Below are 12,146 nucleotides of genomic sequence, written 5' to 3'. Positions count from 1 at the left end.
TTTATAGTATGTTAAAAAGGTCAGGTGTATGGTAAAAAGTAACAATTTATTATTAAAACATGATTATATAATAAAATAAAATAAAAACAAAGTGACACTTAGATTCATAGTCACCCTTAGGTTCCCAGAGCGTCCAGTCTGGTAGAATTCTCCTGAAGAGATAAGAATGGATTCACAAGGTTTTGTATTTGTAATGTGCTTGGGGGCTGGGTTTTGGGTAGTTCCACGGATGGTACTGAATTTCCTGGGGGGGTCTCCAGGGGGGGGGGGGGGTGTTGTGACCTCACAAAAAGTGGGGGGCCAATTCACTTAGTCTGAGGGGAGATTTTGCTCTCCGTAAGAAGTTGGATGTGCCACCTTGGTGATGCATATAGGGACCCACAAGTGGGGAGCGCTGGAGTTACCTTCACTGATGTTACCGGGCTTTTAGGAGGTGGCGTGCCTCCAGATGACTCTTGTGCCTCGGATTGGAGTGGAAGGACCAGAATGCTTCTCCTAAAGGTGGAGTTGGCTTCCCCTGAAGAATAGAGTGCCCCGCTGGATAAAATATGTTTTTCTTGAGTGGTCTTTAGTGGAGTCCACAAAGGAACTGGGTACCGTTGTTGGATATCTGTAGGGTGGTCTAAGGTCACTTGGAAATGCACCTACGCGTTTTGCTGCCCTCAGCAGCTTTTTCAACGTGGAGGGAGAATAAAATAGTTTGCCGAAGCATTGCGAGCGATGCAAGGGGCTGCGGTTGACTTCCAACTGTGTCCATGTCCACTGTGTCGACATTCGGGTAAAAAAAAAACCATGTGAAAAAAACCATATCAACCTCGTGACCTGTTGACCTAACCCATGTCGACCTAATGCATTTGTCGACCTAAACCCATGTCAACCCTGTCCCATGTCGACCTAGACACTTGTCTACCTTCACCCATGTTGACCTAGAACACTGTCGACCTAGTTGCCTGTCGACCCAACAGTTTCGACCTAATGACTATCGACCTAAGTTGGGTCGACAATTCGATCCACACCCCTAGGTGGACAGTCACTAGATTGACCACTAATGGTCAACCTAGTGACTGTCAAGTGGTTGTGTGGTTGATAGCCATTAAGTCAACACCTAAGTATGGTCGACATACCTTAGGTCGACATTGACAGAAGGTTAACACAATCTTTAGTTTAAAACGGACATATACAGACAAGTACAGTTATGCAGCAGCTTAGATCTATGTGTTTACCCTTCAAGCACAGTTTTAAATGTAAGTATTTCTTCAAGCAAATAAATGCTGAAGGATCTTTTCATATTCATTTGGAATATGTAGTCACACTATCTTATGCACATTACTTGCTAATTAGAGCTTGTACTGTAACCCTATTTGATGTATTCATGTATTTTGGGAAATTGACTAAAGGCAAATTAATATTGAAGAAGTGATTGGCTGCAATACTCCACATGTATTGCATTATTGAGCACAGATATGGCATCAAAATGATCAAAATGATTACAACTTTTGAGGATCATACCACAATTCCCATTGATGATCATTTCTTGGCCAAATCACTCAACAGCTGGATCTATTTTGATTTATCCTCACATATGTGTGGCCACAGTGAGCCTATTGAACATATCTCTGGTTGAGTGAAAGCATTGTGACAGCATCCAGCTTTAGTGCTGTAATTCACCATTAACCTACAGCTGGTTGCATCATCCAAAGGGTGTTTTGAAAGTGATCAGTAAGCATTGCTAGCAGGGGTTGGAGCACAATATCACAATCCTCCATGTTAACATTTGAATCCAGTCCCGTCTTAAATCACTCATGTGAAACTTGTTGATTACGTTCATGTGTATGAGACTGTGGGCCACATTTAATGTGGCAGGCGTGGGGGTTAAACGACGGGGATCACGAAAACAAGTGACCCTCAACGTTTAACTCCCACGCCGGCCGCTCACCCTATTCTACGTTCTGGGTGAATCCTCGCTGTCAGAGGATGGCGAGGATTCCCTCAAACAGCAAGGCTCGTGGATAATGCAGGGAGCCCCCTGCTTTTAGCCATGAGCCTCGCTGTTTTAGCAGCCGCACCCCGTTTCCCATCACTACAAAAACCTAGCTAGGGGGAAACGGCGTGTGCAGGGGGTCAGTTGAATACTGACAGTGTGAGCTGTGACATCGAGCAGTCAGCACTGCTCGCTGCCGCAGCTCACAAAAGTCATTGAATACACCCCTATGTGGGTAATTCAGACCTGCTCGCTAGGCTGCGTATATTTGCTGTTCACGTACAGTCCTACAGATAGTTATGTCATGAGGAACACAGAGTAATTTACATTGCATTTAGATGTCAAATAAGTCAGTTTTTCGTGTGTTCAAGTGACAGCAGATGGATCACTTGAGGAAAGAAACTTTTGAGGCTTCTGGTGGAAATGGCCCTGTAACGTCCATGTATCAGGTCTTTTTCTATCTTCATTGCCCGCTTTTTAGCTCTGGACAGGTACAGTTCCAGGACAGAGAGAATGGCAACCCTGATAATCCTCTCTGCATTTCTGACCACCTGTTAGAGCCTGCATTTGTCTCTTTCACTTGTGGAGCCATACCAGATGAGTATAGAGGAGCAGAGGACAGACTCAACAATCGTGGAGTAGAAGAGGAGCTTCTACTGATTGGGCCCCTGAGGAGCAGTTATTGGTCTACAGAGAAAAGAGCAGGGGTGATAGAACACATCCCTGGGGGGGGGGGGGGGGGGAGTTCTTGTGCTGATAGACCACACTTGATAGGTAAATTCCTCCGCCTTCACTACCTGTTTCCTGTATGTCAGGAAGTCTACAACCCTAGGCAGAGTAGTTTAGGGTGGAGCATGAACAGGACCCTTGCATAGGTGCCCAGTAAGTCCAGGTACTGTAGGATACAATGCAGGCCCAGGTTGACTGTGTCCTTTACACATTGGTTAGTTTGCAGCTTTCATGTGATTCAGTACCAGTCGCTCAAACGTTTTTATGACCACAGAACACATTTATGCTATTGACCTATAGTCATTCAGGGATGTTTTACCAGGTTTCTTGGGGACTGGGACAATTGTGGTGCCTTTGAGGCAAAGCTCTAGATATTTGTTGAAGATGCTGGTGAATATGGGGGCGAGCTGGGCAGATGGCGACACCCCATCAGGTTCTGGAACCTGCAACTGTAAATCTTTAAAATTATATTTTTATTTTAAACAGAAGCTACTTGTTTTTCTATTTGAAACATAAGTAATGTCCTGTGAGTGCTTGATGTGGCCTCTGTGTTTTATTTACTAACATAAATGCAAATGTGCACATTACATGTGCCCATAGGGACTGAGAGAAAGTATCTGAATTGTGCAGTGTAGGTCCCTGAAAGCGTTTTATTGGGCTATCAGAAAAGTCCACACTGGTGCAGATGTGGCCACACATTAAAGAAGAAAAAGAGACTTGTATTCTGCAATCTTGGATTCTATATATATAAGGCTTCACAAAAAAAATGTTTAATGACTGTAATGGTTAAAACATAGCTTGTATTGTAACGCCCATAAAATTTACTTATCAAGTAATTGTTAGTATAATATATACATATTTCATATAAAGTTTAATATAATTAGTGATTTGAGAGAGGTGAAAAAAGGGGTTTGAAATATTGATTAACAACATCCTTTATAGGCGTGGTGTTGAATTAAGTTCGGTTCTTTTCTTATTGTTATTAATTACAGTGGCTGCTATTGGCATAAATATATTAATAATTTTTTTATTGTTTGTGCGTTCTACAGTAGTTCTATTTCTCTCACTGGGAAAAACGAGTCTCTACTGTTAGTAAGTATCACATATGATGTTGCTATAGGCAACCAATCAGATGCTATCTATTATCTTCTAGAAGGTGCTAAATAAATAAGAAGTAGATTCTGATTGGTTGCCCATAGTAGCATCCCATGTGGAATAAAAATCCAATCTTAGTACATTTTCCCTAAAGGGTGCACTCTCAAAGTATCTTGACAAGAGCCAGCAGAAAATTGCATGAACGTGTGGAGTAACTGATTGTTCTCTTTTTGTCTTCTTATAACCAGGTTCCATGGCAAAACAAAGAAGAAACACCTTTTCTGCAAATGGGTCCCAAAACATTTCAAAGCAATATTTGGAATGCTGGTGCTGAGATGTGTAGTTGTATAATCAGAGAAATGAAAGCTTAGTGAGTCTTGTGTGAGCTCTTTTCATTCTATTCATGAGTGACTCAAACCCAACAGCGAGGCGTATAACCAGTGGAATCACACTGGAAACTAAAAAATCTCTAACATGCAGTCAGATGACTTTTTTGCAAGAACATTTCAGACTGTAAATAACAATATGGGTCCATCAACTACACTGAATGCCTCTGAGAAAGTCGATTCTAGAGGACAGAATAATGGAACCCCTGCTATGCCCAAGATGGGTGTACGAGCCAGAGTTTCCGAATGGCCACCAAAAAAAGATTGTACGTCAGAATGGTGCAGCAAAACAGCTTGGAAACATCAAGATCAAATAAGTTTTGAGAGTGTTATTTCGTTAAATTCAAATGGACAAAATAATCAACCTGATATAAATATGGAATTTTCAGAGGCAAAGTACTTTACTGGAGATAGTATGTACCACTCACCTCCAAGGGGACTACATCCGATAAGGCAAAGAAGCAACAGCGATGTTACCATCAGTGATATTGATGCAGACGATGTGCTTGACCAAAATGCTTTTAACCCAAATACTGGAGCATCTCTGCATCGGGAATATGGGAGCACATCTTCAATAGACAGGCAAGGTTTGACTGGAGACAATTTTTTTGCAGTGCCTAAAGCTTATAGAGTAGAAAGTATGGAACACAAGAATCTGACACCATTTACGTTCTCTGAGGTTTTTCATTGTGATCCCGCTATATCACCAAGTCTGCATGCTGCCGCACAAATCTCTAGAGGCCAGATTGTTAGCATTTCTGGGTTTGATTACATGGATAGTGCCTTGTTGGTTAGAAGGAAGAGAGATAAGTTATTTAAAAGGCACTTCAAAACAGACGCCGTCGAGCCGTCTTTATTTAGAAAGCTGCGGACTGTAAAGAGTGAGCATGATGCTTTAAAGTTTTCCTTTGAACTTGAGGATGCCAGGTTTGAAAAAAGCATACATCTGTGGTCATGTGAGAAATGTTTTGCACACTATGATGTTCAGAGTATTTTGTTTAACGTAAATGAAGTCATGGCAACACAGACTAATATTGCAAAGCGGAAAAATATAACCACAGGGGCCTCCGCAGCATCTCAGTCACCAATTGCTGGAGGCCAGTTGGGGAGCTGTGATTCTCCTTTGGATTGTAAGGAAGAGCTGTACTCTAAAGAGAGTCACGAAACTGATGAAGGGGATGGAAAAAGCAATGACATTATTTTAAACTGTCCCTACTTCAGGAATGAGATTGGAGGTGAAAGTGACAGAAGGATTGCTATTTCACGGGCAAACTCCCTGGCCACGCCAGAAGGTGAAAGTTGTTCCTTTGAATCTTCTCTCAGCTCCCACTGCACTAATGCTGGTGTCTCGGTGCTGGAGGTGCCAAGGGAAAATCAACCTATTCAGCGGGAAAAAGTCAAGCGTTACATTATAGAGCACATCGACCTTGGAGCGTATTATTATAGGAGGTTCTTTTATGGAAAAGGTATGTTCATGATCAAACATCTCTGTCGTTTCATTTCTTCTTCTTTATTTGGCATGCAAGAGAACACATGTTGTGAATTATTATATGTTTATTCCTGACTCATTGTATTTACAATTTATTTTTAATTTATTATAAGATATTAAGATGTAGTCTAAACTTTAATGTGGATATATTTTGTATTCTGTGTGCGGCTAATTGAATATTTTAAAACAGTCTATCCATTAAAATTCATAGCCACATTCTATTACCATTGCTGTATTGACATTTTGATCATGATATAAAGATTCTCTTCGGGTTTGGCCCTGTGCTTAGTCATTGCCATAATGAATCTACATATACTGCCATTCATATATGTATCTACATATAAAATGGTAGGTAGAACCGCACACTGGTCAATCGCAGGACAACAGGGAGGTGCTCCACTTTAGAGGAATTGATATCCCAAATATAGCATTGTTGTTTGAAGCAGGCACTCACCAAAAAGCATCAGAGCAAGTTGAATGAAAGATTTAATTGATCATCATGCAAGTCGACGTTTCGATCCACCACAGGGATCTTTGTCAAGACAGGGTATGTCACAAACAGGACAAGCAGCACCAGGTAGTGTACATGTCTGGTGTCAGTGGTGGGCTTCTGTGTACACCTTAGATACCAGCATCCGGAAATCAACCTATTAATGCAGATTCCGGAAGTCCGTGCGTTCCACGGCAATGGAGCGCACGCTACTTCCGGTCATCGGTGATCCAGCGTCTTCATTCATTTATGTAATTTCCACTGTACTAATTTGGTGCACAATCCTATCTGGTACTAATTGCCACCATGACTCTCATGTAGATATATATTTGGGCCTTTTTTGTTCTTCTAAATAGCCCTTTTATCCCACTTCCGGGTTTCTGTTCACAGGAAGGGGGCGGGCGTCCTCATTAGCCCATTGATCCCATAAAAGACCACCACTGACACCAGACATGTACACTACCTGGTGCTGCTTGTCCTGTTTGTATCTACATATAAAGACATATCGGACCGGTGACTATGGGCCTAATTCAGACCTGATTGCAGGACAAATTTGTAAGCGATCTGTCTAATGCCTCTACATCGCTCCTTGTGTAGGGGCCATAGTGATAAAGATGCGCTGTGCGTGCGACGTTATCACCCAGTGATTAATATCCAGCATGCTGGATAAATCTAGTAATATCACTGGGCAGGGCCAGGGTTCTCACTGGAGAACCCTAACCCTGACAATTTGCTTAGCACACAGCGTTGACATACCGCTGTATGCTGAGCGTTCTGATCATTCTAGCATCGCTCAGAACGCTCAGCAAATTCCCCTGTGTGTGTAGGCCCCATTAGATTGGGGTGAGTTATCTTATATTTTGTTTCTGTGCAGGGTAACTACTGCCTGCTTTATTTTTACACACGTAACCCAAATCTAACTCTCTCTGCACATGTTATATCTGCCCAACCTGTAGCGCACATGGTTTGTCCATTTTGAGAACAAATTTATTCTGTGATCATATCTAAATTAAACCCCATGTTCTAGAATATATTTTGATCATGAATTATTGTTAGATGAGAACTATGGGCCTTATTCTAGTTCACTCTTAGAGGCAAATTCCTTCTTAGCTGGACAAAACCATGTGCACTGCAGGTGGGGCAGATGTAACATGTGCAGAGAGAATTAGATTAGGGTGGGTTTTTTTCTTCAAAGTGAGATCTATATTGCAGTGTAAAAATAAAGCAGCCAGTATTTTCCCTGCACAGAAACAAAATAACTGACCCAAATCTAATTCTATCTGCACATGTCAGTAGCGCACGCAGGGGGGGGGGGGTTCTGAGTACCCAGAAACCCCCCCAGGAATCTATGGGCACTAAGCTGAAAGCTGAGGGTCCCCTCTTTCCATGGATACAAGAATTTTAAAAATCGGCCCTTGGGAACCCGAAGATATCTGACTTCAAAGCAGTGGTCCCCATCCAAGCCTGTTAATTGCTCTTCCCAGTCAGATAATTCAGGTTCTGCCTAACTTAGAGTTTTTCTGAGGGTGTATTCCAAAAGCTGGGACTCTCCCCCTTTGAGAGACACTAGAAGCTGGTCTCTACTGTTTACTGCTCCAGCTCCACACACCTGGTATGTAGTTTTATATACTCCTTGGCAGATTGCTCTGCCTCCTGATCCCCTAGTCCCCACTACCATTTGGTAGGTGGGATTATCTAGTTTTTAATTCCATTAAAAGCTAAGAAATCTATTTCCGGGAACTGGAGATATCTGCAGTGAAGCAAGCTGTCCTCCCACCAGAAAATTATGAATAATAAGCCCACTCCACTATACACCCTTCCTCTGCGTATTAAACATCCTCTACCACCCTGGAAGTAATGTATCAGGGCCCCTTCATTCAGCCCAATGCCCCCTTCTCCCACCCCATCTCCCACCATCTGTGCAGTAAAGGGGTAATTAGTGGAAATTACTGAGTCCTACATGCTGAGCGGTTGATATAATACCCCCTACCACCCGCGGGACATCAAAGCTTCCGTTCATAGCACCCCCCACCCCTACCGCTGGAGGATAGGTAGGGGCCCCAATACATTGCTATGCCCAGGGGTCTACACTGCTGTTATGTGTGTATATATATATATATATATATATATATATATATATATATAAAGTCCAGTATACAGAGCACTCACCAGTCTTCAGATTTCAATGCCAATAAAAGTTTAATACATCACCAGAATTTCAAAGCAGGTTGTCGACGTTTCGAGCCTCAGCGGGCCCTTTGTCAAGACAGTGGTGGAAGGGTCACAGCCCCAAAAGTATAACTCACCATAGGAAACTACACAGTATAAATACATACCAGAGGCCGGAAGTGCCTCTCCGTCGCCAATTAATCAATTAACTATCATTCATACCACCTAAGATACTGTCCACCGTTCCCCCAATGTCCTTAACTATACCATATTTGTTAGAGTAAACTCGTTTAATATTTACCTCATATTAACTGCTGTACAGCGCTTCATCACCGTGTTCTCCGGCGTGCGTTCCACAGCCCTGGAACGCAAAAACCGGAAGAAAAGTTTCGCGCTACCAGGCGCGTCATCCTTTAGGCGACGCGCACTCAGGTTATGGTTGTGTTCTGTCTACATGCGTCCTCAACCAACGGCAACAAGAATCCAAGGTTCCCGCTAAACACAAGTCCCACCTCACATCCACAGGGAGCGAGATAGCGTTACTCAAACTGGCGGTGAAACGCACCGCCATATTGGATTATTTGGAATGCAAATTACTTCTAAAGAGACTGTATTACTCTTTTAAGGGTGATCTGTTTAGCAGTATTGTCATAAAAGAATAAGTTAATTCTCAGATATAACGCTAAATATCAGGGGGGACAGTATCTCAAAGGGTAAACATCTGCAATACAAAAAAAGTATGTACAGGTGTATTTGGAACATGCTTAAAAAAGCAGTCACAAAATAACATATATTTTGAAAAAAGTTTTTATAGGCGATCGGATAGGTTCACTCATTGCCTCTGGTTTACAGAATGTCATAACTTTGGAATGCATCAAAACAGGACAAACAACATGTACACACAAGTTAAAAACTAGGTGAAGGAGTCGGGGTGTCACCCACCTGTCCATACGACAGCCTAAACAGTGGCACCCAGACCCCCACATCTCCCATTAAAAACAAATATCAATTAGGTCCCATTGATATCGCTCCTTTCTTCCGTACTTAGAACAAATATGCCATAATACTATTATTGCAAATAGGTAAATAGATGCCAGAACTCCATAATTATCAAATCTAATATGTGCCTTCTGTAGTCATAAACACATACTTAAAATCTTTTTGCGATAACTAGTGTTATTATACTCATCACAGAGATGTTATCATAGATTGTATATATGTCACCTCACAGAAAGATATTCATATGTGTCTTCTCATTAAGGCCACGGGGCCATACAGTGTCCAAACGATGGATCCACTGGGCCTCTTTTTTAAGAAGCATAAGTCCCCTATCTCCCCCACGTGGCGGGGGAGGAATCCAATCTATGGCCATATATCTCAGAGTGGACAGTTGATGTTTTTCTTTCACAAAGTGTGCTGCCACAGGTTTATCCGTAGAACCAGTAGAGTAGGCCAATCGGATCGAGGACCTATGTTGGTTAATTCTCTCGCGTAGGGTACGAATGGTTTTACCCACGTATACTAAGCCACATGGGCAGATCAGATAGTAGACCACATGGTCAAGTTGGCAGTATAAGCGATGTTTCAAATATATTTTAGTGCCATTATGCGGATGGCAAAAAAATGTGCCAGTTATGAGTGCCCGGCAGGTTGCACAACCAAGGCACTTATAGCACCCATTCTTTTTTGTGAGCCACCGGTCTTGATCTGCTTTCACTGGTTTCATATTTGGTCTCAATAGGTGGTCCTTAAGGTTAGGTCCTCTATTCACACTAAGTAGTGGAGGGGCCTTACCCAGTTTCTTAAACGCTTGATCTGAAGTGATCATAGACCACTGTGATTTGATGACCCGCTGTGTATTCTTGAAGTTGGTGTCACAGTGGGTATTAATGATCATTCTTGCGTTCTGGGTTGTACCTTTAGGGCTCTTGCTTTGTTCCTGAAACCTTCTTTTGGCTTTGGTGAGGCTCTTATTGATGGTTTTAAGGCTGTACCCCCTATCCAGGAATCTTTGTTTACATTCAGACAGTTGTTTAATCGTTGCCAACTCTTCAGAGTTGTTGCGCATAACCCGAAGAAATTGTGAAATGGGTAAATTGGACTTAAGAGAGTCCGGGTGGTGACTCGTCGCCCATAGAAGAGTATTTCTGTCCGTCACTTTCTGGTAGAGAGTGTAACCCAAGAATGCTCCGTTCCTCAAGACAGTTATATCAAGAAAGTTCATAGAACTGGAGTCACATGCATAAGTAAATCTCACAGAAGAGGGTAAACCATTCAGCGTGTTAACCATCTCAACAAAAGATACTTCATCACCTAGCCAAATGAGAAAGACATCATCGATATATCTCTTTAGGTATTTGATCTGCCGAGAGTAATGCGGAAAGATATATTTTTGTTCATAAGAATGCATAAACAGATTGGCGAAGGCTGGGGCCACATTTGACCCCATAGCGGTCCCCGCCAACTGCATATAGTATTTCTCTTGGTAAAGAAAGTGATTGTACTTTAGTACTAAATCCAATGCATTCAACACAAACTCAATGGGTGGACCCCCATAAGGCCCTTCCAAAAGTGCAGCTCTCACTGCCTCACTTCCTTCTTTGTGCGGGATAATTGTGTACAATGAATTAACATCCATTGTACACAATAAACATTCAGGTTCAAGGACACCCAACCCTCTAATATCCTCAAGGAACTGTGAGGTATCCCGGAGGTAAGTGGGGGTGGCCTGGACAAGTGGTTGGAGTTGGTAGTCCAACCATTTTGCAAGTGGCTGTAAGAGAGAACCTCTTGCTGAGATGATTGGACGACCAGGTGGACAGACGAGGGACTTGTGGATCTTAGGCAACGTATATAAGATCGGACACACCGGATGTTCCACTGTTAGATAGTCCCCTGTCTCCTCGTCTATCCACCCTTGCGCCAAACCCACTTTCAGCAGCTCATCAATTCTATGTTTAATAGCACTCATTGGGTTAGAGGTCAGTTCAAGGTACGTTGTTTCTTCACCTAGTTGTCTTTTTATTTCCTGATCATAGTCAGAGAAATCTTGTAGCACGATGGACCCGCCTTTATCGGCGCTACGTATAACAACCGATGTGTCGTCCTGTAACCCCTTTAGAGCTGTTCTCTCAGCTACAGACAAGTTATCAACAAATCTGTTCTGTTTAGCTAGTTCCTTGCAATCCTTATCCACTACTCGTAAGAAGGTTTTCAAACTCGCATTAGTACTGATGGGATCATAAGTACTTGGTCTTTTAAAGATTTTTTTGGGGGGTGCACTGGGGGTTAGCATTGGAGTCTGTGTCTCTTTATTGTCAAAGTACTCTCGAAGGCGGAGCTTCCTCCCCATTTTAAAGTGGTCAATCGACCACTGAAAAGAATCAAATTTATAAGTGGGTATGAAGTTCAAACCCTTCGAGAGCAATGTGCGCTCAGGCTGCGAAAGGCTTTTGGACGACAAATTAAAGATTAATTCCTGTACCCCCTGTACCCTCCTTTTTGCCCTCTGTCTAGATTTCCCACCCCTATTATTGCAAATAGGTAAATAGATGCCAGAACTCCATAATTATCAAATCTAATATGTGCCTTCTGTAGTCATAAACACATACTTAAAATCTTTTTGCGATAACTAGTGTTATTATACTCATCACAGAGATGTTATCATAGATTGTATATATGTCACCTCACAGAAAGATATTCATATGTGTCTTCTCATTAAGGCCACGGGGCCATACAGTGTCCAAACGATGGATCCACTGGGCCTCTTTTTTAAGAAGCATAAGTCCCCTATCTCCCCCACGTGGC

The 12,146-nt window shown here is 42.4% G+C and overlaps 1 protein-coding gene across 3 annotated transcripts in view; it reads left to right on the top strand.

Annotated features, from left to right (window-relative positions):
- Positions 1-12,146, top strand: part of SIPA1L2 (signal induced proliferation associated 1 like 2) — a 348,073-nt gene that overhangs the window by 95,918 nt on the left and 240,009 nt on the right. For all 3 annotated transcript variants that reach the window (XM_083176266.1, XM_083176268.1, XM_083176267.1), the window contains exon 3: positions 4,054-5,657. In XM_083176266.1, the coding sequence (XP_083032392.1) occupies positions 4,280-5,657 (1,378 nt within the window). In that variant the 5' untranslated portion in view covers positions 4,054-4,279. The remainder of the gene's footprint in view (positions 1-4,053; positions 5,658-12,146) is intronic.

This window comes from Crinia signifera, chromosome 3 (assembly GCF_055691185.1).
Source record: "Crinia signifera chromosome 3, ASM5569118v1, whole genome shotgun sequence".
In the NCBI taxonomy this organism is placed as follows: domain Eukaryota; kingdom Metazoa; phylum Chordata; class Amphibia; order Anura; family Myobatrachidae; genus Crinia; species Crinia signifera.
This window is presented reverse-complemented; position numbering and strand designations above follow the sequence as displayed.